The sequence below is a fragment of the Nilaparvata lugens genome, chromosome 3 (genome assembly GCF_014356525.2).
Source record: "Nilaparvata lugens isolate BPH chromosome 3, ASM1435652v1, whole genome shotgun sequence".
Taxonomy (NCBI): domain Eukaryota; kingdom Metazoa; phylum Arthropoda; class Insecta; order Hemiptera; family Delphacidae; genus Nilaparvata; species Nilaparvata lugens.
The window spans coordinates 62,647,704-62,675,375 of record NC_052506.1 but is presented as its reverse complement, the minus strand read 5'-3'; the positions used below and the strand labels follow the sequence as shown (position 1 = coordinate 62,675,375).

General features: G+C 32.4%; 1 protein-coding gene across 3 annotated transcripts in view; it reads left to right on the top strand.

The window, feature by feature from the left end:
* LOC111049073 (tyrosine-protein phosphatase 10D) overlaps positions 1-27,672 on the top strand; it is a 66,750-nt gene that overhangs the window by 10,063 nt on the left and 29,015 nt on the right. For all 3 annotated transcript variants that reach the window (XM_039424295.1, XM_039424294.1, XM_039424293.1), the window contains exons 2-17: positions 6,364-6,613; positions 9,071-9,177; positions 10,002-10,173; positions 10,793-10,999; positions 11,910-12,078; positions 13,241-13,434; positions 14,149-14,252; positions 15,725-15,893; positions 16,417-16,539; positions 17,050-17,193; positions 17,841-17,946; positions 18,558-18,724; positions 19,412-19,705; positions 20,932-21,210; positions 26,263-26,360; positions 27,448-27,642. In XM_039424295.1, the coding sequence (XP_039280229.1) occupies positions 6,364-6,613; positions 9,071-9,177; positions 10,002-10,173; positions 10,793-10,999; positions 11,910-12,078; positions 13,241-13,434; positions 14,149-14,252; positions 15,725-15,893; positions 16,417-16,539; positions 17,050-17,193; positions 17,841-17,946; positions 18,558-18,724; positions 19,412-19,705; positions 20,932-21,210; positions 26,263-26,360; positions 27,448-27,642 (2,778 nt within the window). The remainder of the gene's footprint in view (positions 1-6,363; positions 6,614-9,070; positions 9,178-10,001; positions 10,174-10,792; positions 11,000-11,909; positions 12,079-13,240; positions 13,435-14,148; positions 14,253-15,724; positions 15,894-16,416; positions 16,540-17,049; positions 17,194-17,840; positions 17,947-18,557; positions 18,725-19,411; positions 19,706-20,931; positions 21,211-26,262; positions 26,361-27,447; positions 27,643-27,672) is intronic.

The following is a 27,672-nucleotide window of genomic DNA, read 5'->3' as shown; positions in this document are numbered from 1 at the left end:
GACTTCCCGTTTTTAATATAGTTATGTATAATCCTATTAATGGTATTTTTCTTTTTAATTTTATATTGTATTTGACTTTTTTCATTTATAACCATTTTTGTCATTGTAATTATGTTTTTGGGACAAATAAAGTTCTGATTCTGATTCTGATTCTGAGTGGTCACCTTATAACGGGAGAAGCAGGTGCATGAAACTTGACTTATCCAAGTGATAGCGCGAACACGGTGACAACCGTTTTAAACTGGTTCAATCTTTGAATTACAATGGTTGAAAATCTTCTGTTATCAAAAGATTGATACCATCTGGACCTGTGGCTAAACCTCTGTTACTTATGCATCATGTATCGTATGAAGTAGTCGATTATTGTCTTGTTGTAGTTGGATTATTTGACTGTTTCATACAGGAAGCACTAGAGAGTGTAGTTGCATCTAGTGGTGGGAATAAAATTCAACCATCTGTTGAACAGATGATTATCTTCCTGGTTCACATCCTAGTATGTTGAGTACTATTGGTGGATCTTTAAGTGTGGGGAATAGTCATTACATTATTCAGTTGGGGTTCACGATTCAAATGAGTGAATAAATGAACCCATTATTAAGGCAAATCTGTGATTAATTAGTGATCAGATACAATTTCCAGTTTCAACGAATTGAACCTCAACTCTAAATTTCATGTCAACTTTTAGATCTAATATAAACCGTTTTGACAAATTTAAATAGGAACATTTTTGTAAAGTATGATTTTTCTTCTGTATTATTTGGAGAGGTGAATTAAATGAGAAATCACAGGTCTGTCTTGGAATAATTAAGAGAGATTTGAAGAATGTCATTACGGATGTGATGATGCGCGTGCGATCATGCGCATGTAATTAGATCAACGATAGATAGCAAAGGCATTTTGCATGCTCAATGAATCGATCTTAGTGTTTTATAGTTGATTGGATTGATTTTTATGGCACCAGATAAATAATAATGTAACTCACAATCAAGTCGTACTTACTTCGTTCGATATTCATCAGGTTTTTTAACCATTAGATCATTGTATTGTGCACTTTACTGATCAAATAATTATAATCGATGTTGGATTTGATCGTAGGCTACTGCTTCGTGTCAAATTGATATAGAATTTTCACAGATAAGAGAGATATCGAAATTTATGTTTTATTAAGCATTGACAGTTATCTCAAGAATTCAATGCTTTGAAATTATTGAATAATTCTTGAATTTTGTCAGATTTACAATTTGAAGCTCTGTCTTATGAAATAAATTGCTGCTCTATTGGGTGGAAATGGAAAAAGAAAGAGGATACAGTTGCTTTTAGGGTTCATATATTTGGAGCCAATGTTTGAACTGTCCCATAAAAACCAATGGTATTATTTTTCTGGGGCTTGTTGATTTAATAGGCGCTTCAATACGTCTCATGCAACGTAGTTGTTTTGGATGGAGGTTCTCGTGTCTTGTCCCTCCCTTTATGAGAAGTTGATTATGAGAAACATTGGCAACACGTCGCACCCGCACCGTGTGCATCAGTGCATCAGTGCATCCAACTAATAGTATACATTTTGTATCTTAACTAGTGCCGAATAATGGTAGTGTATTATAATAAATTATGGTTGCTGTAATGTTGCAACTCCTTAATTTTTACAAGCACTGTACTCTTTTTTGTTAACATGTAAATAAATCCAGTTCATGATACAATAACACTAACTGTCACCGTATGTATTTCAGGATTTTGATCAGTCGTCGTGATAAATAATTGAATGATTACGGTAGTAATGCAAATCTTCAATTTTAATTCTGATCTTGATCTATTTTTTCTATATAACTATTCTGTGGGTGAACTGTGAAGTGGAAGAGGGGCTCTTATTGCCTCAACTTTGGCCACAATGTTTGTATGTATAATCTATGAAGAGTAAAATAGATAAATCGATCATAAATACAGTTTTATTCGATTTGTCATAAATAAATCTATTCTACAGTAATGTACCATTTTTACCTTGTTTACAAAATCATATTTTTCAAACAGGGAAATATTCTGGTTTGTTGCGGCAAATCTGCGATCGGTGTACTGAAATCATCGCACATTCTGAAGTTAATAGTGCCATAAAAATCGCATCACATCACAGTACACATCTAGCGAGGAAATGAAATGTAATGAGTAGATTATGAGTGTGGGAAATTTCAGCTTAATAATAGACCACATGAAAAGCATTTTTTTCACTTGCAATTCAGAGACCTATCCAACAAATTATCTTCCAAGGCTGCATGCATTGCTGTATACAGTACAGTAGAATAGCTACGTTAAGAATTTTCAACTTGAAAATAGTTCCATCATGGTGTCTGTTGAACTTTCTACTATTTACTACTCCCAAAGAATATTTTTGTAGTCAAGCCCATATTTTATTGTTATTTTTGTCTGCTTTTGTAAGCTTCAGCTTAACTGAATCACTAAATTTTTATAGTTTCCAATTTTGAAAAATTTGTTTGGAATTTTTGTAAATATTTTTTTCATCATTCACTTGATTATTATACTGTGATATTCTAACCTAAATTCTAACCATCTTCCAATATAGTTGGACATAAGCTTATCAATAAATTGAAAATATCAAACCCTTCTGATAGTATGATAGGCCTAAGCATAATTGGTAGTGTTGAGAGTGACAAGTATACTGTATCGAACTTAAAAGTAAATACTTATTGGATAGAATAGATATTATTTTCTATAGTTCAATTGTACATGTTGAGAACTTCCATAATGTGGGCATATTCTTTTTTGCAATAACAAAGCAAATTCTTATAAGTAATGGAGGGTTTGTTAAGTAAAAAGGTTTCTTGTTGCACTGAAGCGTAGCTTTTAGGTTTGACTTAACCCTCATTTTCATTTATTTGTGAAGTGCATTATACAAGTGCAATACAATTTATTTTAAATTATGTTTATATAATCTACTTAGATTATGTATACATGTAATTCTTGGTAATTCTTGAGATCAATCATTAATTTCTATCTGCTTGAAGTCCAGGTTTTCTTGGAAGGAGGACATACTGGTAGATCTGTAGTTTTACTTGCAAGAGTTTAAATATACTTTTCTCTTTAACCAAAGTTCATTTGAGAGCACCACCAATGCATAGTAACGCAACGCGTATTTCAAAACAATAGCATAGATGAAATGCTGTCATAATCTTTCTTTCTATTGTATGTAGCTATAGAGGTCATCATTGTTAAGCAGTGTTCCAGGCTTCCATGTGTAATTGAAAGTTCTATATAATCATATTATTTTATGATAATTATTATTCAAACGAAATAAAAAATCTATTGATTCTTTAAATATTTTTGCGTTTTCTCAAAATAATCAATGAAAATATTTCAAGAAAGGTGATACTGTACGCGAAAGTCCAAGTGTTCTTAACTTTTTAGAATATCGACAACTGATTAAATTCTCCAATTCCAATCTCAAAAGAAGGGATTGTAGATTGAATGATGTTTTTATCTGTTTCTCAATCTCATTCGAAGCTATTCACACTTTCGGTAGCGAAAGAAGCATAAATGAGTAGATTTACAGTTTAGTTTATTTCAGTCTTTTTATTTGGTACAAACTCTATTCTGTCAATTACCATAATAATGTACTTCTTTTATATAGGCACATAGATCCTTTATATTAAATATTTTGTTCTTTATTGAAGATAGAAAGTTCGATGGCTTCTAATTTGGAGAGTTGAAATGCCGCACTATATCAGTCTAAACTGTGAGTCATCAAATAGTTATTGTACTGCCATTGGTTGTAGATAACTTTGCTATATTATGACATTTCTGTTTTATGTCTAAACTCTAAACATTGAGAATCAACTCGATGTATATCTTTTTGGAACACAACAGCTCTTCCAATCAAATCTTATCTTTAATTTTCTAAACATACCCATTCTACGTAAACTGCATGGAAAATTGATTCATTTTTTCAAGTATACTGATGATATTGATATTTGAACATGCCAGTTAAATTTTCTTATAGTGTCAGTCATCCTTTTAAAGAGAAGACATGTTAATATATTAACTTAAGCCTCTCATTCATATATTGTGATATGGCCATTTATTCAATAATAGGTTTTAATTATTGTAACTGATTTCATTAATCGTCATTCTATTCTATCTCTTATAAACCTTGAAAATTACAACCAAACCTTAAAAAATTCCAATCACTGTAGTAAATTTCCAAAATTAGAATTCTGCTACGTCTGATTTCTATAGAAAAAACAATTATATTAAATCTTTATTAATCATCAGTTGCATTCACTCCTACTAATTCGGCGTAAACCCCTACCCCAGTAATAATTACTGAGTTTATTCATATTGCCCTATTATACTTTATCATACTAGTAGTTCTGCGAACAGTAGACCTCGCTCATGAATACAACTTTCAAATTGGTGTGAAGGGCCATTATGAAAGTACAGTATATTGTGAAGATTTAGCAATGTCATCTATCATTTTTCCCATTGAAAATGCTAGTGACAATGTTTCCAGGGACATCGGACTTATAAATTTCTTTTGAGGAGGTACTTTCACATTGTCCCCATATTTACAATATTAACCTATATTACAACTTTTTTAATAATTAATTATAAGATATTGGTCAACTGACGGAGAAATGGAATATGCAGTAAGCAATTTATAAGATGAATCGTCTCACAGACGATAGTGAGACAGAAAATTATTCTAAATAAGATAGGTTTGTTGGTGTTTGACAGGAGGTTGCTAATGATGGTTTTAATTTTGATGAAAAGTTGTTCTAATGTTATGGCTTGTTATGATATGCAGAATGTTAGATGCTCACAACTCGGTTTCAGATCTCATACTAAAAAGAAAAACAAAAGCTAATAGTTTTCCAGAAACTATTAGTATGAAACAGGGAAATTTCGTGTTGAAAGGGAAAAAATTGTGCAGTCAAGTGAGACGTTTTCTACAATACAGCTCATTTTAGAGCGGCACTAGTTCTATTACAAAAAATGAGAGCAAATGTTCTTACTTATATTTATTTTGGGAAAGATTTACTCTTAACATATTGTAAATACAATGATCTTTCACTTTGAAAAGAATAAAAATTGCTGTATTTTGCAAAATAACGACGCTAGATACGGATAAGTAACTTTCTGGAAGGAGGTTTGTCTGCGGTTTATCAAATTACAAAAAAACGGAGGTCTTATCAAAAATCGTTACACATACGTTTCTGCGCCTTGTTTTAAAGAACTTGTATACCAAATTTCATCCAAATCGGACAATAACTGCGACTGTAACTGCGGTACAAACAAACAGACAAAAGCCGATCGAGTCGAAACTAAGACCTCAGCTTCGCTTTGGTCAATAAATACTGTATGAGTGTTTGTAACCGGGATCATGTAGTAGAAAGAATTCGCGCAGTGTAGCTATTCACCAACGTTGGCTCCAAATTAAAATTCTCAAAAAACCACATCTTCCTAATCAGTGTAAATTTGTTTTCCTTTTCATGTGTCAAGTAACAAAAGGAATATAAGTGAACAAAAATGACTCAGTAATTAGGCAAGGTTTTCCATTTCAATTCTCATATGTCTATTAGCATATTCTCGTCTCTTTGGAAAACTACATCCACACGAATACTATACTGCTGCGAACTGTCTCGTTTTTCACAAAAATATGTGATACAGCGACAAATATGCTTTCGATCTTTTGCACCATCTTTTGTTTTACAAACATTATTCTGTCTTTCAGTTAGATACTTGATATTACCCTATATGAAGTATTTGTTTTGCAATTACAACTTTACCTTTAGTACAACAATGTATTTTTCTAATAATGTATCATTCATATTCCTCTGACAATGAACTTTTTTGTAATTTCATTCAATCTATGTAAAATGGAATAGGCTGTCATTGCAATTGGAGAATAAAACGTGGAGTTGATTAAATTCGGTTATTAATTAACTCAAAGCACTAGCCTAATATTGATGAGTTAATAAATTATTCGTTTTACTGCGTTTCAATTCTACTCGCATTGGCTTGAACATGGTTTTTCAGTTCCCATTGTCGATAGATAGTGTTGTCACGCAAAATAATGAACGCAATAGGTAATACTGTGCTTGAAGCTGTAGGGCTTGAATACTGTGCTATATTAACACATATTCTAGAAATGTATCAAGGAATTCAACTACATAACTATTCAAGTTAACTAGTATTCACCAAAATTAAATAATAATGTCATCTACCTACAAATATGTCTTTTTTTGAGTGATCAGAGTGGAACAATTTTTATAATACTTTGTAAATATTAATTTCAAAAGTATTATTTATTAAATTTAATATCAAGAATACTAATGTTGAGTTTTTGTTGTGTTACAGGACTGCTATGCCGCCGATTTAGTTATTCAGATTCCGAGCAAACTAAGTCAGGACAACAGCTCGTACCGACTGGACTACTCACCTCGTATTGGAAACCCTCCTCCCAATACGACAATATCTTCCCATGACATCGTTCGAGATGTTATCAACTTTTCCGATGGACTTCCCGGCACTAAGTACGAGTTCTATCTTTATTATTCCAATTCCAGTCTCCATGATTGGTTGACGTGGACTGCTTCAATCATAACTGGTAAGCTGTGCACAATTACTATTATCTTGAACCATTATACGTGCTGGAAACAACATTTCGCTCATGTGCTTTTGTAATGTGTTCGAAAATTAAATGCTATCATTATCAACAAGGAAACTTCTATTCTTCGTAGAGCATTATTTCGGACCTATGAGCTCTATTCTCCAATACGTTATTCTGAATATTGGCCCTTGTCTTTTCAAGGTCATGAACAGCATGTTTCTTACCACATTCAATCTGCACGTCGTGGGACTTATAATCTAAAATATTTCCTGTAAAGGTTTGATGCAAATTATTCATAAAACTAAAAAGAGTATATCTTTTCGTTCTCATGTGTTTTACAATATCCAAGTTCACTGACCACTTAAATTTCTTTTGAACATTAAAGTTCTTTACGACGTCACTTTTGTTATTGTTTTATACATCATGAGGAAACATACGTTCACTTCTAAGAAAAAGGCTCTTGTTTTTTGCTCAACTTAAGGAAACCGCGCTATTAAATTCGTATTTATTTTTTTATTTCTGACGATTATTTATTGAACAAACCATTTGATAAACCATTTCTTTTGGTTAACTGGTCAAGTTGCCTTTTTTGAAGACTTAAGAAGCTGTTACTGTTATTCATTCAACTTGCATGATGGTAAAAGTAATTTTTCTATCTAAACTTTATCACTTTTTAATAAATTGAATTTTCCGATTCTCGTTTGTAGTTTCCATGTGCTAGATATTTTGGATGATTCTAAATGTCGGATGGTGGTTATCCTCTTAGTCTTGTACTGGATGGTATTCTACGTTAACTCTGTTAATAATCCGATCCCTAGCTCCAGAGCTTTATTCATCTTGATATTCATTTGATAAGTAGCTTGGTATGATATGAAATACGAGGTCATTCAATAAGTAACGAGTCAAATTACTAATTTTCAAAAACGGCTAAATTGATCCATATAGAACTTTCAGGACATGAAGTTGGCAACCTTGCGATGTCATCTGATCAGTTGTTCTATCGTATTTCGTAAACATAATTGCAAATTGACTCAGTTAACAATGGCGAGTCCGCTTGAGAATTGCACCGTGGAAGAACGACGGCCTGTGATCAAATTTTTAGTCGCAGAAGGTGAGAAAGGTAGTGAAATCCACAAAAGAATGTTAAAAGTGTACGGAGACCATTGTTTGAATCGTTCAAACGTTTACAAATATGGGTAGAACAGTTTGAAAGTGGCTGTACAAAAGTTGTGACAATCAACGCAGTGGACGACCAGTTAAAGTTGGGGCTTCCTCTCTCGAATCTCGAATTTATTCGTTGATTCGGGACAATAGGCGTATCACTAGTGAATTTATAAGTGGAAAAGGAGTGTTGGAACGGTCTATAACATTATTCACAACAAGCTGCAGTACAACAAAACTTGTGAAAGATGGGTGCATGGACAACTCATGGACACTCACAAAGAAACCCAGCTCCAAATCAGTCAACAGTTGAAAACTCGGTATGCGACTGAAGGAGAATGTTTTTTTTTTCAAAAGAGTTGTAACGTGTGATGGAACATGGATCCACTATTATGATCTAGAGTCAAAAAGACAAACAGTCAAATCTGATCACGGCAAGTTGCTCTTCCATGGTGCAATTCTCTAGGGGACTCGCCATAGTTAACTGAGTCATTTTGCAATTATGTTTACGAAATACGATAGAACCACTGATCAGATGTCATTGCAAGGTTGCCAACTTCATGTCATGAAATTTTCATTATGGATCATTTTAGCCATTCTTGAAAATTTGTAATTTGTCTCGTTACTTATTGAATGCCCCTTGTATTATTTTGTACCGTCCATATTCAACTTTTCACCAGCTTATTCCTAATTGTCTTTTAATATTAAGGGGTTTGGAGTGCTACAGGTGTTATTCAAAGACCATAAATGGAAATAATATTAGATAAAGTTATTATTGCAAGCCTGCACTCTTAGAAAATTGTTTTACATAAAATATACTATATTGTTCTAGTATCAAGAAATGAAAAATAAAAATCCAAGTACCCTTTTTTATAATTTTTACTCAAAACATGTTTCAACATTAATGTCATTTTTAAGTATTTTTTTTTTTTAATTTTATTAGAAAAGAGTAAATTCAGATAAGAGAATTGCTCACTTGAAAATGACAAAAACAATTAAAAAGGTTACTTAGATTTTTATTTTTTAGGCTATTTCTTGATAATTAAGAGTAGCCCTAACCAAAAAGTTAATATTGTTATAATATTCTGGTTGAAAATTTATAGATTTTCTCATGGTAATTGATTTTAATTACTTGCTTCTTCCAGTTTTAAAGTTATGGGTTTATCAGGGTAAAATATTCTATTAACTTCATATTGGTTTAAAGCAATAGTATCTATATCAATTGTTCTTCTGCAATATTTGGTTGTTTTATCTGATTGCTTGTAACAATGTTGACTTGTTGTCTTCCAACAGATCCGGACCCTCCTTCCAATTTGACAGTGAATGTGCGAGTCGGTAAAACGGCTCAAGTAACATGGAATCCACCTGCTCTAGGCCACTACACTGGCTTCAAAATGAAGGTTAGTTCACTTATAATTTATATTTTTGAACAGGAGATTGTGAGAAAGTGAAGAACTGACCTTATTTCAGACTAGGCTATTCAAAGTAAATTCGGGAGAGTTGCTCATAGCTCGCCCTTTTTTCTCCCCCGATCATTTTGGTTTGATGTTGAAGTATGCTTTAATGCCAATAATTCAATTGGTACGCAGTGAGAATGTCATTTTCACATGTCGCCTTATGCTCTAGATCTTTTATTACTGTTGGGGCTAACAACTTTGGAACACCAAAGAGAAGTAAATAAATAAATGTTCTTCATTGTCACAGAATGTAAATTTACATCATAGACAGCGTCATCATTGGCCTTATCGTTTATAAAAGGCAATAATAAGAAATAGTTGATGTGGTAGTGTCAAAACAGTTTGAACTCTGAAGAATTTGGAGTCTGTACGATTATTGATCGCAACATGCTTTCAAACATGTACGATGCATCAAGCACCTTTTTAAAAATTTCAATTCTTACCGAAGTCGGTGAGTAAATAATACCGAAGTATTGCAAAAAGATGATTTAATAATCATGATTGCTGTTTTCATCAAAATATTCATCCATGTTCTAATTATTTCCTCCTACCAAAATTATCCACACGTTAGTCGAAGAGTTGCAAATCTCATGCCAGTATAGGTTTAAATCATATTAGTGACTTGTTCCTAGGTTACTTGTAAGATCTGATCTTTTGACAGGTCCATCTGAGCTGTTGCAAAATTTGAAAGGAGAAATGTTTCTATGTGCCGTTTGATGGTTGGAACCGTTCCACGTTTTACAATGCCAATTTGCTTCTTTTCCCAGGTTTTACCTTTGGTTGAACAAAATGTGGAACCGAGGACAATCATGCTCCCCGACAATGCCAGTCCATACACTTTGAGAGACCTGACACCGGGAGGAACTTACCAAGTGCAGCTTTTTACAGTTTATGATAACAAGGAAAGTGCTGTCTATGTCTCCCGAAATTTCACAACAAGTAAGATTAATTATTACGTAGTTCCTTTTCCTTTTTCATTTGCGTTTTCGTAAACATTGTCAATTTTCCATTGAATTTGCTATTTTTCGTATAGCTTTTAAAACTCTTTTTTCAGACTGTCTCAAGGAACTATCGCCTTTATTCTATCAAAGCACACATTCAAAATGTAAGCTCTCACATGTCAATCAAACATTATCTAAAATACACTTGTGTGCAAGTGAACGCCTTCCAAAGAAATATCTATTCATGTATTTTTTAGTTTCACAACAACCGAATACCTATTAATTGAAATTTATGATTTATTAGAGTTTTCCTTGTTTACATAATTTGGAAATCCAGAATGATGGTTCAATTAATCGCTCTCTATTTAATATCGCAAATATTCAATACTGTCTTCCATTATAAGTTTCATTAAAATTATCAAGCAAATTAATATAATAAATAATTTACTTCATTATAACGTTGGTCATACAGGAATGATAGGAGAAATATTCTATACTCATGACATCAACTTTCTTATTGCATGAAAGATTCATCAGAATACGATAATGTCTCTATATTTGTTGCTATCGTATATTTAATTATGTGATTAACGCTGAGAAATATTATTTCTCCACAGAGCCCAACACCCCTGGCAAATTTATAGTGTGGTTCAGAAATGAAACGACGCTTCTAGTATTGTGGCAGCCTTCGTATCCAGCTAACATCTACACTCACTACAAAGTGTCTATAGATCCAGAGGATGCACCAGAAAGTGTTCTCTATGTGGAGAAAGATGGTGACCCGCCCGGTCCGGCGCAAGCAGCTTTCAAAGGACTCGTTCCCGGTAAGACATTTCACTTGCAGTACATTTTCAAAAATCACAATTTCTGTTACAGTCGCTTTGTGATAAATTGCCATTGTGCTATTTCCATTGGTTTAATTCTTTCTATACCTACAATACTAACCGATCACATTGATTCAAACTATTTAAATGACTACTCGTACAAAACTTTGTATGACTATATACTCTGACTTTGCCTTGTTTACAATTTTTTATATAGTTAGCTGTAAATAAATTGAATTTGAATTTGATTACCAATGTCCGTAAGTTACTGTGTTACTTCATTTGTTGTTACAAGTTCATTCAAATTCCACACCTATTGGTCTGTGAAGTCACATTTGTTTTTCCTCACTACAATTTAAACTTATATCTTTAACTAATAACTTGTTCGATTAATCTTGATAATTCAGACAAACGAGATTTTAACATTTTCTAGTTAAATACTAAAACAACATTTGTTCAATATATTCAATAATGAGATCAGCTCAATGTTTTCCCTTTCTCCAGTGAATGTCAATATTTCAAGCACATTACATCGTTATTCCTTTTTGTAGTTATGTTTATTTTATGTTTTCCATTGTACTGTAGTAGTATTGTTGTAGCTCTAACATAGAAATGTTTTTTTCTGTCTATGTATTGTTTTTTTATTATTGTAATTATGTTGAAGAAGAGTGAATTATGCATGAGTAGAAGGGCTTCCATATCTGTGAACATTTCGACCAATTTTGACTAATAAGCTTATTCAGTTTTTAGACATTTCAGATCATGTTAAATTAGTATTTCAAATGGAAATACAGAGTTCAATAATAATTAATGTTGTTCTTATATTGTCTAAAACGTATCTGCTCATATTAACAAAATAAGTAAGCAATATCATTATATTTATCGATGCTCTTTTATTTAATTTTTTCAGGTCGTGCCTATAATATATCTGTGCAGACAGTGAGTGACCTTGAAACGTCCTTCCCAACCAAGGCTCAGTACCGCACTATTCCACTGAGGCCATTCTCTTTTTCAGTTGACAAAAATTCTGTCACGTCGAATAGTTTCAAAGTGACTTGGGAGCCACCAAAAGGCTTGAGGTAACTGATATCAACTTACTATTTTCCTTTCAAATATGCTTATAGATACCTAATATAAATTCAATAAAAAGTAGTGTATTTTTATTGTAAAAATATTATGTTTTCATTGTTTTTTCAAGTGAATCTGATAATTTCTTCCAATTTAGAATTATCGTTTTATTAAAATGAGATTGAATCCTGTACAGTAGTTGAAAATGAATCCCGGATTTAATTTAGTTCTAAATTTAAATCTTTGTTCTAAATTCAATTCATCAATTTATGTTTGATGAGTCTTGGTTTCATATAATTTTAATTTTGTTTTTATGGGAAAGGTATTTATAATTGAATGACAGGTATTAAGAAATTTGACTGCTTTTCAAGTTGAAGTCCAATGTTAATGATTGTATTAAGGCTGTGCAAAGGCTAAAAATGAACTTTCTACTCGTGATATTTTTCCAAGTTTTTCGATTTGTATATCATCAAGCTATTAAAATGAAAAAGTTTTCTCAGGAAAACATTTTTTTCTGATCATTACTTTTTGAGATATGAGCGCCTTAAGATTGAATTTTTGGGACAGAACATTTCAAATTCGGTAATATATAAATCCATGATATTTAGAGGATAGATTCTTCATGGTATTTTTGATCTAGTAAAACAAAAATTTTCTGAAAATATCCATTTTTAAGATAGTTATTCAATTTACTGAAAATAACCAAAAAACAACTTTTAGTTGGGTTATTTTTGGTAAATTGAATAACTTTTTCCAAAATTGATAATTTCAGAAAGTTTTTGTTTCACTAGATCAACAATACCATGGAGAATCCATCCTCTAAATCTCATGGATTTATATCTTACCAAATTTGAAATGTTGTGTCCCAAAAATTCAAACTTCAGGCGCTCATATCTCAAAAAGTAATGATCGGAAAAAATATTTTCCTGAGAAAACTTTTTCATTTTGATAGCTTGATGATATACAAATCGAAAAACTTTGGAAAATATCACGAGTAGAAAGTTTATTTTTTAGCCTTTGCACATCCTTAAGTTCTAATGTGAGCTCAGTTTTATTTAATTAACTTACGTTATTCAATAATATCATGTGAATATTAGAATAGAATACATTTTATTTCTCCATTTTTATTATTACTGACATCCATTAGTTGAAACGTACATATTATTTGCACAGCGAGTTCGATAAGTACCAGATAATGATCAACATCAGAAGACAAGGGCCGCCAGTGCCTGTGTTCAGGAATCGCGACGAACCGACTGAGTGGGAGTTTCGTGAAAATTTGGAGGCCGGCCGCACGTATCAGGTGTTGGCCAAGACTGTCTCTGGAAAAGTGACCAGTTGGCCTGCTACTGTCAATGTTACCCTTAGTGAGTATTATGCTAGTTCGCACTTTCCATATTAGGTTTAAACCTTCTCACGAATATGACTAATTTCAGTTATATAAAACATACTTGGATGTAATTGCTTCCAGCTTTTTCATATAAATGCTGTTTTAATAAGAAAATCTATCACAATTTAGCATATAGTATAACATAAAATATACAGTAATGCACCATATAGTATAATCACAGTATACATTATCTATATACAGCATCTATTCTGTGGTATAATATTCTTTGGTGTCAGAAGAAATTAATTTATGTGAAAGTTGGTTTCAACTTTTTCCTTCTTATTCATTGTTAAATTTATAACTTATCCACTCTTTATGACTATTGTGATACTTATAAAAAAAAATTTCCATGTCAATTAATTAAATTTGTAATGCTTAGTAGATTTTGGATTAACATAGAGAACAAATGCCACATGCTATTTTCAATTTGATTTTTTTTTTAATTCAATCCCCGATGAGTATTATTTTTTAGTAACTGAGTTTATAGGTATAGTTTCTAAGTTACTCCGTTTCTAATTAACTGAATGCAACTAAGTAGCTCAGTTTATAACAATTACTCCAACTTCATAGGAAAATTATAGATTTTTACAATAGGTAAATCATTACTTCAACTATTTGAAATTCTACATTTTCATATTTGTTTTTTCATTATTAAGATATGTTGATTATTTATTGTTGAATTTTTCTGTAGAACCGTTACCTGTTCGTGAGTTGCAATCGGTTATCGATGAGCACACTGGAGATGTGACAGTCACGTGGGTGCCGGACAATGCCAGCTATCAAGAAATTTACAAGGTAAGAAACGAATTCATAAACCATTCTCACCTAACAATAGTTTATAATCTTGCAGGTTTCATCGATTCAAATAATCACTTCCAATAATCTAAAACCCAACCTTGTCTACAATATGTACAATCATTCTGGAATTTTTAATGATAGCACTTGACTTCTGTGTTGCTGTTGTATGATGAATGTTTTTTATTACCATAGTTATTTGCTCAACTTTTTAATTATAGTACATTGTTATTCTGTCATTTATTTTGATGTTTTGACTTGGCCTGTATGTGTATTGTTTTTGGCTCAATAAAATGAATTTGAATTATTTCTGGTTAGTTTGATGAACGAACTTTTCTAGCAATTAAAAGATGATAAGAATAACATAGTGATATTATGAATGTATCATTTTATTCTCAGTTGATAGGATACTAAACTAAAAGACTAACAGGCAAGTAAGTTATATGCAGGCTTGCTCAATTTGCTGTTGCGCCCTACATTTGGATTGCAGTAAGTTACTATAAAAGAAGAAATAGGAAATTGTTTGTAATGATGATAAATTTCAAGTGTAAATTATCGTCATTGTTCTTTTAAATTTGACGTTAGATTTTCCTAATAAGTGTCAAGAAACTGCTATTTATTTGATTAGCCAATTATGAAGTATTCCTCTACTAGTTGTCTTGGAACTAATCAATTGCAGTTGATCGAATTGTGTAGCTGCATTAGTTTGAATGGTTAGACGAGTATTTTCGAATTTTACAAGTTATTTATGACTTGTTAGTGTCATTTCTTATCTATAATTGATGAAATCACATCCATTTAGTTCAACTTGAATTCCTTCCTTCCATGCAAACCTCAAATTTCCTTTCGCTATAAATCACTGAGCAACTAACTAGCATTACCACTCGCTAAATAGGGCAAACAAAAGCGAATGGAGATATCAGAAATGAAGATTGTTCTTCCATAAAAATAATTTTGAACATGTAATTACAAATAAAGATAAATTCTGTAGTATAATATTCTTCAGTTCAGACCAGACCCTTACCAAAAAACTTAACAACACTCATGTATGCTTATTCTATGATTATATCTATTAATAAGTGATTTATTTTATAATCAGCTAATATTTTACGTTTTTAATAAATCAATGGTAAGTTTTTGTTATTTTATTTAATCGTAAACAATAAAAAATAAGATAATCAATTTTCTCTTTTCCTGTAAGCAGATCAATCAAGCAATCACTAAACAAAAATATATGTGTTATATTCAATATTTGATTTGGACCAACTCCTTCCAGCGGCCAAAGAGTGCCTTTGTTTTTTGGTGTTGGTGTCTAAAATTGTTAATATTCTGATTCCTAGTTTGTTTAGCTTCTTATCAGAATCATCATCTCATTTCATTACCCCTACACAACTAAAAAGCTTATGTGCACGTCATTACTTGAATTATACTAATTATAATTCTTAAATTTGTTAATTATATTATTATTGTAGGTAAGCTACGCTGAGGTGGAAATTCTGAATGGAGACAGTTACTCGATGTTCACACAAGAATCGAGCCAGGTTCTGAAATCTCTTCTGTCTGGTAGGAATTATTCTATAACTGTACAGGCTGTATCAAATCAAGTTGAGAGCAATGAATCCACCATCTACCAAGCTACAAGTAAGTACAGTACTGCTTTTTTTCTCCAATTGTTACTTTCTTAAGTTATTGGAAAGTTTGATATTAATGAAAGGCTGGTCGCTTAGGTTGGATATTGATTCTCCAATAGTAGAATCAGTAAGAGGTTTGCTTCCAACATAATTCTTTATAATATCGGTCGTATTGCTGTATAATAAGTTACAGTAGAATAAAATGAAAAAACATCTCCAATGTTTTAAAACTGAGGCTTTAGTGATGAAATTTGGAATTTCGATGGATCATTAGATTTAATAAGTTTCCTAGAAACCGGGCCTAAGTCTCATTATTCTAATTAATATATTAATGTTGAGAATCATCTACTTTATATTCAAATGAAAATGTTCTTTCGAAATGATCCAGATTTCTAGCTATTAATTTGATTTGACCATCTGATAATAGAAAAATTAACCCTTACTCATTGAAATATTTCTTCCAATCATTTACCTTATTTAGGTATTTTTATTTAGTAGAAAGTGAACAAATTCCAATTATTGTATTTTTTCAGAACCATCATCACCAATAATTGAAGATCTGAAACCAATCGAGCATGGACTCAACATTTCTTGGAAGTCTGATGTTAACTCACGTCAAGATAAGTTTGAAGTTGTCTACATTAGGAATGATACAGGTAGAGTGAAAACGTTTTATTCAGCTTATTGTAAGTTATTGTTATGTAGAATAACACATTCAACTATCAATAATCTGTAGAACACAAAAAGGATTCGGCTGCTCTGATTACAAAAAAAAAAAAATAAAGAAAACGATATTCTTACAATGTATTATTGCATATTGTTTATTCAGTTGATAAGAAAAAATGACTATTTTGGAATTACCCTATACTAATTCAAACAACTTACTGCAACAAAGACAATTCCTCCTCTTTAGAAAAGTTATGCACTGCAAAAAAGATAACAGTATAATTTATAACTTTTGAATTGGTTAATTTAGTTTCTAATGTTCTTTCAATAATTATAATTTTGATGACTATCATATATTGGATGGTAAAAATCAATAAATCAATTAGTTTAAATTATTTGATACGTTGAAAGTTTTGAAATCACTCAATTCTCTCAATTTCCATGTCAGTTTTCGTTGTTCTAAAATTCAGACGCCTGAAAAATAGTGATTGCAATTACAGGAAGTTCTGAAGCTGTGACTACAATGACCACGGACTACAAGCTGACTCTGTCCAACCTCTACCCGGGCGCAGGCTACCAAATCAAGGTGTTCGCCATCAGCCATGGGCTGCGCAGCGAACCGCATGACTACTTCCAAGCTGTCTGTCAGTTCAAATTCACAATCAACAAACAACGTTTTTTCTCTTTTTCAATGTAGCATGTCAAAGCTTACTTTTTCGTCCAGTTCTTAGTGTCATCGGTTTCCTCTTAAGCAATTCAACCCTCTTCTAAACTGAACTATTTTGCTGCTTTCTACTCTTGAAATATCATTTTATTTAATCACATTTATTTTTACAATAATCACGAACCATGTCTACGATTCGGAAAGGAAGGGCATTCTCATTTTTATCAAGTTATGTAGGTGAATGAATATGTCTATAATTTTACTGTCATTTTTGGCTTCGAATTTTCTGAAATAACTTAATTTATTCAATGTGCGGTGATTATTGAGTATAATATTAGACTATAATTTGGTGTTGTACGTAATACTTCTAAATTAAAAATTTCTAGCTTGAACGTTTAACAGTAAAAACGTAACCTATTTTTTGGACATGTTATTCGTCATCAAAATTTGGGAGTTGAATAGTTTTGGGCCAAGCCTGTTGTTCTTTCCCAATCTTAATTCATATGATCTGTAATTGTATCCACAAATAAATAATATTCATGGATATTTATTGCTCACATCTCAATTGATTATCTGCATTTGTATGCTATTCACTCTGTTGATATAATTTACTTTTATTATTTTCAGTTCCAAATCCCCCTAAGAATCTGACTATAGAGAAGGTGACTAGTAACTCAGTGGTAGTGCGGTGGAATGAGCCAGAGGACACAGTATTTTCCGAATATTCTATAAGGTAAGGATAGTAGCGTTTATCATATTAATCATCCTTCATTTTTGATTATTAATTTTTGTTCTTTAAAAGATTTTTTCGAAGAAGTTATTTTTCACATGTACACTTCGGTTGATTAGAAATTTAAATGCATCCTATATTAATTACTGGATTTCTTGAGTAATTCTTCTTACCAGTACTTGTAAGCTGTCCAGTCATTCACAGCATAACTGTTATTGCAGAAGAAAGACTCGTTACAGAAGAAATTGATTTGCTGGATAGTATTTAGTTTTGTGAATGAGCGGAATTTCATATTATTATTTTGTGTTTCGTTTTCATAATTCATTTATATTCAAGCAAATCAACGAATTCCTATGTTGCATCTTTGACTACATTATCTGATTGAGATAAATTTCTTAATTCACTGAATTCTCATCTACTGAACAAAGTTACTGAATTCATTAAATTGTCATTTTCTGAAATTTCTCTCCTGTGAATGTTTAATTAATCATGAAACGTCAAATTAAATATATATATCCGCGAGTAAAATAAGTTTGAATAAATAATTCTTCAATATATAACAAACTAAGCTATACTCACAATAGAATACTCACATAAGAATGATGAATTTGTAGATACCGCACTGAGGACGATGAGACATGGGTGAAATTGCCTTCAGTGAGAGGCTCGACCGAGGCTGAAGTAGCAGATATGACACCTGGCGAAAAGTACATGATTCAAGTGAATACTGTGAGCTTTAATGTGGAAAGCAACCACCCTCAACAGGTCAATCATACAGTCAGTAAGTAAAAGCCACTACTGCCAGCAATTCCTCATTTTTATTAAGTTAACTCTAAAGAGAATTATCAGAATTAAAATACAGAACAGTAGTGTCACATTGGCTCAAGGTCAGAGCATTTTATAGTCTTGATGATTATTTTGATTCTGATATGTCTTGTTGGACAGTGTAGATTGTCTTTTTTATATTAGGTAGCCTAATGTACTGTATTGTATTCAATGGCGAATAAATATTCTAATAGAGCAGTTTTTCAATAATATTTGTAATTGTGATAATTTTAAGTACTAGAAGCCTTTTATTCATTTGAAGCTTCTAGCCATTAACCCATTATTTGTTAATTTTGGGCTCTCTTCCATTATCAACTTTAAAACATGATTATTAATTCAATCTAAGTTTTCTGCCCATCCTACTTTGTATAGGTACAAGTAGCTATAAGAGAGACCGGTCGGTTCATTTAGGTGTGTATATATTGGATTCAAAAGCTATCGCATTCTAGTTGTCTCAAGATTTATATAGAATAGTATTAAATATCAGCTTGATGCTTCTTAGAATGATTCAATTTATACTACTTATAAAAAAGTACATTTTTCTCTCTGATCTTCCTTAAATTGTTCTAATGAACTCAGTTCTCGAGTACTACTGTAGTTTGTTTACGATGATATTAGAGTAATGATTTGTGCTTAATTTCAGGGCCGAATCCAGTGACTAGCATAGCTCCGTTGATTGACTCGACAAACGTGACGCTGGAATTCCCCAGGCCAGAGGGACGCATCGAGTGGTTTGTAATAACGTGGGCAGAGCTCGGAGTCGAAGAGGACAATGTGAAAACGAAGAATATGTCCGGAGGAAGCACCATCGGTGAGGAAGGCAGGTCTGTGCGCGCCCTTGTCGAGGACCTCATGCCGGGAGTCAAGTACCGATTCGAGATTCACACCACATCCTACCACCTGGACAGCGATATCACGTCGCTCACTGCTAGAACCAGTAAGTTACTGAGCTCATTGTTGACAGGTAGTTGAGAAGGTGATGTGCTAAATATCCATATTAAATACTACTTGATATTATTAAATCCACTGATTTATTAAAAAACAATTCGAGATGCTAACTAGATACTAACAATTCGGGTGCTACACACTATAATATATTCTGCTGTTCAACGTTTAAGTTTTCAGTTCACTAGAGATTGATAATAGTGTAGCAACCGAAACTTGTATCTCAAATTGTTTTAATAAACAAGCGATTTTGAAAATATCGAGTTGTGTCTATTTTATCATTGCAACACTATCGATAAAATAAATATATAAAAATTAATGTACGTAGTGTAATGGGAATATCATAAATGTATTCTAAAACATCATGATCGTAATATTATTGTATAATAAATTATAAAATATCCATAAACTAAAATAATATACTACCTATCATCATACTGTACTAAATAAATAATTTTTTATTGAATAAGTGATAATAATTTTTAGATTAGAAGTAGGCTACTGTTATTTCGGACAACATGAATTGGAATGTTATTTTGGTATATAAATTTTGCTACAATTCACATTACTTTTAGTTGGAAATTGATTGTCAAATTGTTTTAATCTCAGGCTGGGCACTAAGAGTAGGACATGTATGATACATGCATGTCGTCATACATTGTTGCGTCATCACAATGAAAGGCTTCGAGCAAAATTGTTTGAGGTTAGGTTTTTGTATCTCCGATTTTTTTATGTTTATTTTTTCTTCGCTGCTCTATTTGAGGTTAAATTATTTTTCTATCATTATAATCTGTAATTTATCAGTGGTTTATTTATTGTTATTGGTTGTTCATTTTATGTTAGAAGCCTCTCGCTGATGACAAAACAAGCATGATGAACATGTGTGTGTGCTGTGCATGATAAACATGCATGTCCTACCGTTAGTGGCCAGCCTTAGCAATCTTAGTTATGAGTATTTGTATCTCAAATTCTCAATTATTGCTGGACAATCGTATAGGTTTCCTCAGTTGTAAGTTGATAGTAATTTCAACTCTGTTCTGCAACTGTTGCTAATAAATAAATTAATAGGTCTAAAGTAATATTCAGTTGATAAAACTGTATTATAAAAGGAGCAAGCTTTTTTTAATGGAAGTACATGGCAACCTTTTATAACCTTGAGTTATAAGTTTAACCTTTTTCAAGTTGAATTATAACGAGTTGAGTGGTGGTGAATTTCAGTGCCGCTGATCACGTCAGAAGTGCTGGTGGTGAACAACCAGCAGGCGACCGACTCGGTGACTTTGCGCTACACGCCGACCCCGCAGACGGCCTCGCACTTTGACCTGTATCGATTCTCGCTGTCGGACGCCAACACCCCCGTCAAGGAGAAGCTGGCCAATGACACCGAGTGGAAGGTCACCTTCCACCGCCTCACGCCCGGCCACCTCTACAACATCACCGTCTGGACGGTCGCTGACGGTGTCGCCAGTCAGCCGCTCCAGCGACAGGATCGCCTCTGTAAGCAATCAATAATTTCATTTGCCTTGCTACAATGTCCTACCCCATGCTACAAAAAAAGATACCCCATGGTACAGTTCGTTTATTTTCAAAATATCAAGCCTATTTTTCTAATAACTCAAGCTGATCGCAGACAACTACTGTCTTCTGTTACTGTTTTGACCAGGTGAAAGTGTAAGAACGGCACAGTGTGAGAGACTACCAGCGTCACATTGCTTCACGAAAAATATAGTATGACTATCGGCTCTAGTTAACAGTGAATTTTGGAACATAAACCCTGTACAATGGGGGGGATATCTACTTATGCTATCTTTTCTCTATGGTCCTACTTAGATAACATCCTTCAAACTGAGTTTTTTCAGATTTTAATTTGTAGTATAGTACAAGGTGTTACGTTTTTAAAAAAGGGTATTTTTGCTTCAACCGTAGATTTCCAGTAGAAATCCTGACAATTGAGTTGTTTTAGATTTTGTCCATATTAGACTTTTGTACTATTTCCCAATTAGTCCAGTCAATATAGACATAAAAAAGAGGTTGTGCTTGCAATTTATATTGTAGTTCTGATTTTTTAATATATTATTTGGGTACATAAGGAAATCCAGAACCAATTTCTTCATGCAAAATTTCCTTGTGCTAGATACAGGGTGGCCCAAAAACCTTGTATTTTCGGCTCATTTTCCAGTTTTCAGCTATTTCTGCCAAATCTCGTAATCGGACAGAAAAATTTGTTCTTGCCTTTTTTTAGATAATAACATTTTGAATAAAATGAGGTCATTCGGAACTCGTCAGGTCAGGTCGTTGTCAGGTGTACCTGGAAATCTATATGAGATAGAGCGCTCTACCCAATCTCAGATTGTAGAGCACAAGAGTACGCCTTGAGGGATTTTGAATTATACATCTAAATGGTAACAATCGGAAGATATTGTTGATCAAAAACTAAAATTCATCAAAATTGATTTTCTCTTCAAATTCCATTCATTTTTGAAAAATCATAACTCAGTACTCTTGGGAGATAGAGAGTTTCGAATGATCTCATTTCATTCAAAATTCTATAATCTAAAAAAAAGGCAAGAACAAATTTTTCTGTCCAATTACGAGATTTGGCAGAAATAGCTGAAAACTGGAAAATGAGCCGAAAATACAAGGTTTTCGGGCCATCCTGTATCTAGCACAAGGAAATTTTGCATGAAGAAATTGGTTCTGGATTTCTCTCATGTTCCCAAATAAATATATTTAAAAAATCAGAACTACAATATAAATTGCATGCACCAATGTATATAGTGACTGGACTAAATTCAAAATTTATTTGTTTTTTGCTTTGGACTGGAGAATGATTTATTCTTCAATAAAATAATGAAACATACTAATCTATGCATATATGTAGTGAAGTCCACGTTATAATGGCAGTAGATAAAGATAGGAAAACAGCGTTGTCGTTTGTCTGCCTTGATTATTTATTCACACATTGTTAAAAACGGATTTGGCAACGTTGTGGAGCTAGAAAACGATACTAGTATGTGTTTTGTCGAATGATAGACAAGGATAGCAACACGAAAGTTAATAAAATACTGCCATTATAACATGGACCTCACTATAGGAAATTTAAATGGTTACATATGAATGGTTTGTCTGTAAATTGAAATAGGAAACAGTTTTGGGATCAAATCTGTTTTGTGTTTCCAAAAGTAAAACTGTAAAAGTAAAAGTAATGTTGCATATCTTCTAAATAGAATTGTTGCATATCTTTTATGGCTTATGTATGTAGCTATGATAAAATTTGTATCTTGAGAATAATATGCCGTCAAAAAGTACAGAACTTCAACATTTCATGAGGCTAACGCTACCGTTAAACTCAATTACCTGTTGAACTCAATCTCAATTCAAGTATGACTTGATCAACTTATACAGGGTGATTCTTAATTATGGTAAAACAATTTGATACGTAATAGTAGAGGTAAAAATAAGAAAAAAAGTTCTTATAAACATATATCCATAAACGCTTCATTAGCGAGCTATACAGGGTGAAAGATTTCGCCCGGAATTCAGTTCCTCTGGTGAAATACACCGATGCTGAATTGTTTGTGGACTAGTTTTTGAAAAACTTATGCTGAATTCATATGGAAAAATATCATAAAAATTGAATAAAACTAGTCTGGAAGCTGTAGTGTGAGTAGTTTTTGAGAAAAAAGTTGAAATATGCAAAAAATCTAAGTAGAAAAACACAGACTTCTATGTTTGATGCCCAATAACTTTCTTTAATGACCAGTAAACAAATAATTTTTCAAAAAAAATTGTAGAGAATTTAATTCTGAAAAGAATTATTTATTTATTTATTCCATTGTCATTACAGATCATAATTATAATAAATATAATATGATTGGGAGAAGACAACAGGCATAGCCCAAAACTGTCTTCTCCCAAATTTTTACAAATACAAGTGTCAAAAAGAATAAGGTTAAGATTTCACTTTCACTTCAAAAAGTCCAATTTCCACTTCAAATTATGTAAGCTGTGTAAACTAAATTTAAATAAATTTGAATAAAATGTATTCTTATGTAGTACATTACACCACAAAAATTTGCTGTTTTATGAGGAGAGAACTAATAACTCATAGGTTGTAGCTGATTGCAAATAAATATGGATTTAAATAACAGCTGATTTATTTTGTCTTAAATAAGAAAATATTAAAAGAAATCATCAGCTGCAAATTATTTTCATAAAAATATTTTAGCTCACTGTTGAACAAAACAACAAACTGTAAGTTAGGCCCACTGTAACCGCGCTGTGTTTTTTGTTTAATCTATTAACCAGTTATTTGTAACCATTTCACTTCGCTTTTGTGTTAAGTGTCAACTTTTTAAAAAATGGCAGGTAATTTTAGGCATTATTCATACTCCGAATTATTTTCATAAAAATATTTTAGCTCACTGTTGAACAAAACAACAAACTGTAAGTTAGGCCCACTGTAACCACGCTGTGTTTTTTGTTTAATCTATTAACCAGTTATTTGTAACCATTTCACTTCGCTTTTGTGTTAAGTGTCAACTTTTTAAAAAATGGCAGGTAATTTTAGGCATTATTCATACTCCGAATTAGCTGACATGCATTAAATGTATGGTATGGGACTCTGTAATAGTACTGAAGCAAGACGTTTGTATCAAGAGAACTTTCCTAACCGAGTATGTCTAAGTTCAAGGTTTTTTGCCACTATTCATCAACGTCTGTCTGAAACATGTTCTTTGATATCCAAAGAGCACATTTATGCAGGCAGACCCCGATCTACTATGACTGTTGAGTTAGAAGAACAAGCTCTTAATGAAATTTATGAACATCAAGAGAAGAGCACGAGAGAATTGTCAGTGCAGTTTAATGTCAGTCGATCTATTATTTGGAGGATACTAAAAGAGCAATAATTACATCCATACCACCTCCAAAAAGTTCATACTCTATTGCCACGAGACTGTATTCCCCGTGCTGGTATTTGCCGATGGTTTTTAGAAAAACTTGTTAACCCAAACTTTTTAACAACCGTTTTATTTACCGACGAGGCACACTTTACAAGAACAGCTATCGTTAACGTCCACAACCAACATATTTGGGCAGATGAGAATCCTCATGCCATCAATCCTAATCGTCAACAACATCAGTTTTCAGTAAACATTTGGGCAGGAATCATAGGAGATCATCTACTTCTGTTCGAGCTTCCTCCTAGGCTTAATGGCATAATCTACTTTTTGAGAGAGGAGCTATTTATCTTACTTGAAGATGTACCTCTTCAGTTGCGCCAGAACATTTGGTTTATGCATGATGGAGCTCCAGCACACTTCAGTGTTGCTGTTCGTGAACACCTGAATCACAGCTTTCCAAATCAATGGATAGGCCGAGGTGGGCCAGTACTATGGCCAGCTAGGTCACCAGACTTAAATCCTTTGGATTTTTATCTTTTGGGACACTTGAAAACCTTAGTATACAATACTCCGATTGATACCATTGAAGAACTCCGATTAAAGATTTTGAACGGAATAGAAATGATAAAGCAGACTCCTGTAATATTTGAACGGGTCCGACAATCGATGAGAAGACGTCTGAACATATGCATTCAGAACAACGGAGGTCACTTTGAACATCATCTTTGGTCTTTTGATATAAGTTTAATGTCATTTAGATTTGTTACTTTCATATAAAAATAAAACTAATCATAAAAAACCGAATATTTTATTTGCAATCAGCTACAACCCATGAGTTATTAGTTCTCTCCTCATAAAACAGCAAATTTTTGTAGTGTAATTTATTACATAAGAATACATTTTATTCAACTTTTATTTAAATTTAGTTTACACAGCTTACATAATTCTTCTCAGAATTTAATTCTCTACAATTTTTTTTTTTTTTTGAAAAACTATTTGTTTACTGGTCATTAAAGAAAGTTATTGGGCATCAAACGTAGAAGTCTGTGTTTTTCTACTTAGATTTTTTGCATATTTCAACTTTTTTCTCAAAAACTACTCACACTACAGCTTCCAGACTAGTTTTATTCAATGTTTATGATATTTTTCCATATGAATCCAGCATAAGTTTTTCAAAAACCAGTCCACAAACAATTCAGCATCGGTGTATTTCACCAGAGGAACTGAATTCCGGGTGAAATCTTTCATCCTGTATAGCTCGCTAATGAAGCGTTTATGGATATATGTTTATAAGAAATTTTTTTTCTTATTTTTACCTCTACTATCACGTATCAATTTTTTTTGCCATAATTAAGAATCACCCTGTATATCAAAGCACTTGGTTTTCTATTGAAACTGTTCTTTTTATTGTAGTTGCTTCTCAATGCCTATTTCAGTAAAGCTATTGACCCCATCTTAGATATTTTATTTGAATATCTTTCTTATCTTAACTATCCTCTTTGAGTAATTTTTTGTAATAATTGGCATTTTATTGATAAGGTGAATTTGATCCATCGAACATTATTATTTTTAATTCTCAGACTCAGTATGATTTTGTTTTTGATTTGTTTTTATTTTTTGTTATTTAAATTTTCCTTTCATGCAGATCCCGAACCAATTACTGTGATTAATGCTACTCAAATACTGGATACTAGCATAACATTGACATGGGATACTCCAAATGGAGAATATAATGCATTTGAGGTTCGTATTGTCCAATTATTTTATTTTAATTCATTTTTAAAGTGTAATAAGTAACAAGGAATGTTTGATATCTTATTTTATTTCGTGCTTATTTTTATTAGCAGTGTTCATTTCCACATGAAATTTAGTGCAATATCTAGTATTGTTTCAGTTATTAAATAAAATTCGTGTAGATATTTTCATCAAGTATCATCGGACTGCACCATTGAGAATCTTATAAGCAATACATATTTGTAAAAATTTTGAAAAAATCAATTTATGTACATATAGTATATCAGTGATGCAACATCGATTAGAGGGCCTTCATCTATTTGCTAATTACCAATTCAAACACACTCTCTGACACAACACAGTTTTGCAAAAGCATCATGCGAAGCTTACTGCTATTGGTGGTTTTCACACTTATCGATTGTTGGCCGACATTCATTGGTCCGCACTGAGAACTGTACTGAGAATTAGCCTATCAGAGGCCAGTTCTGAGAGTCTGCCGATAAATGTCGGCCGGCATTCGGTAAGTGTGAAAACGTAAATTCTCCCACAACTATTCGATTTTTTCACTCATGACTTTCTTTCATCCGACCACTTTGTACGAGTCCTGTTGTTCTTGAATAAATTTTCCACTTTTTGCTTGTATAAATTGTGACTTGTAATATCATCTGAGTTTATTGTGGCACACCTAAGGTCTTTTGATCTCGTTCACAAAGAAATGAACTTCATGCCTTTTAGCTGAAAGTTACTGGCTTTAATTCTGTGTAATAATTGCTATTCATATAATATCAATTCATATTTACAATAGAAGCATTGACAATTTCTCAGTTTAAACATTTTGTTTTATTAATTTGTGTATGGATCTATCAACTTTATAGATTCAGGTAAATAAAAATTATATAATCATTATCTTATGAACCTTGATGCTATCCATAATTGCTTGATTGTATCTCTACACCGTATGCATTGACTATACTTTTTAAACTCTGGACTATTTACGATAATTTATGTATTGTATTATTATTATGAAATTCTCAAGACCTCCATACAGTAATCTAAAAAGTGAAAGAAAAAACTAATTCCATCTGGTCTGTTTCAGGTGCAATATTTGAATGCAGAAGGTATTTTGATACAAAATCTGACATTGCATGACACGATCACCATAGACGAGCTGAAGCCGCATCACAACTACACATTCACAGTGATTGTGCGCTCCGGCACAGAGTCTTCCATCCTGAGGCGGTCGCTGCCTGTCTCTGCTATTTTCAAAACACAAGAATCGGTTCCTGGAAAGGTGAGCCAGTTCGTCAGTCTTGTTATCAAA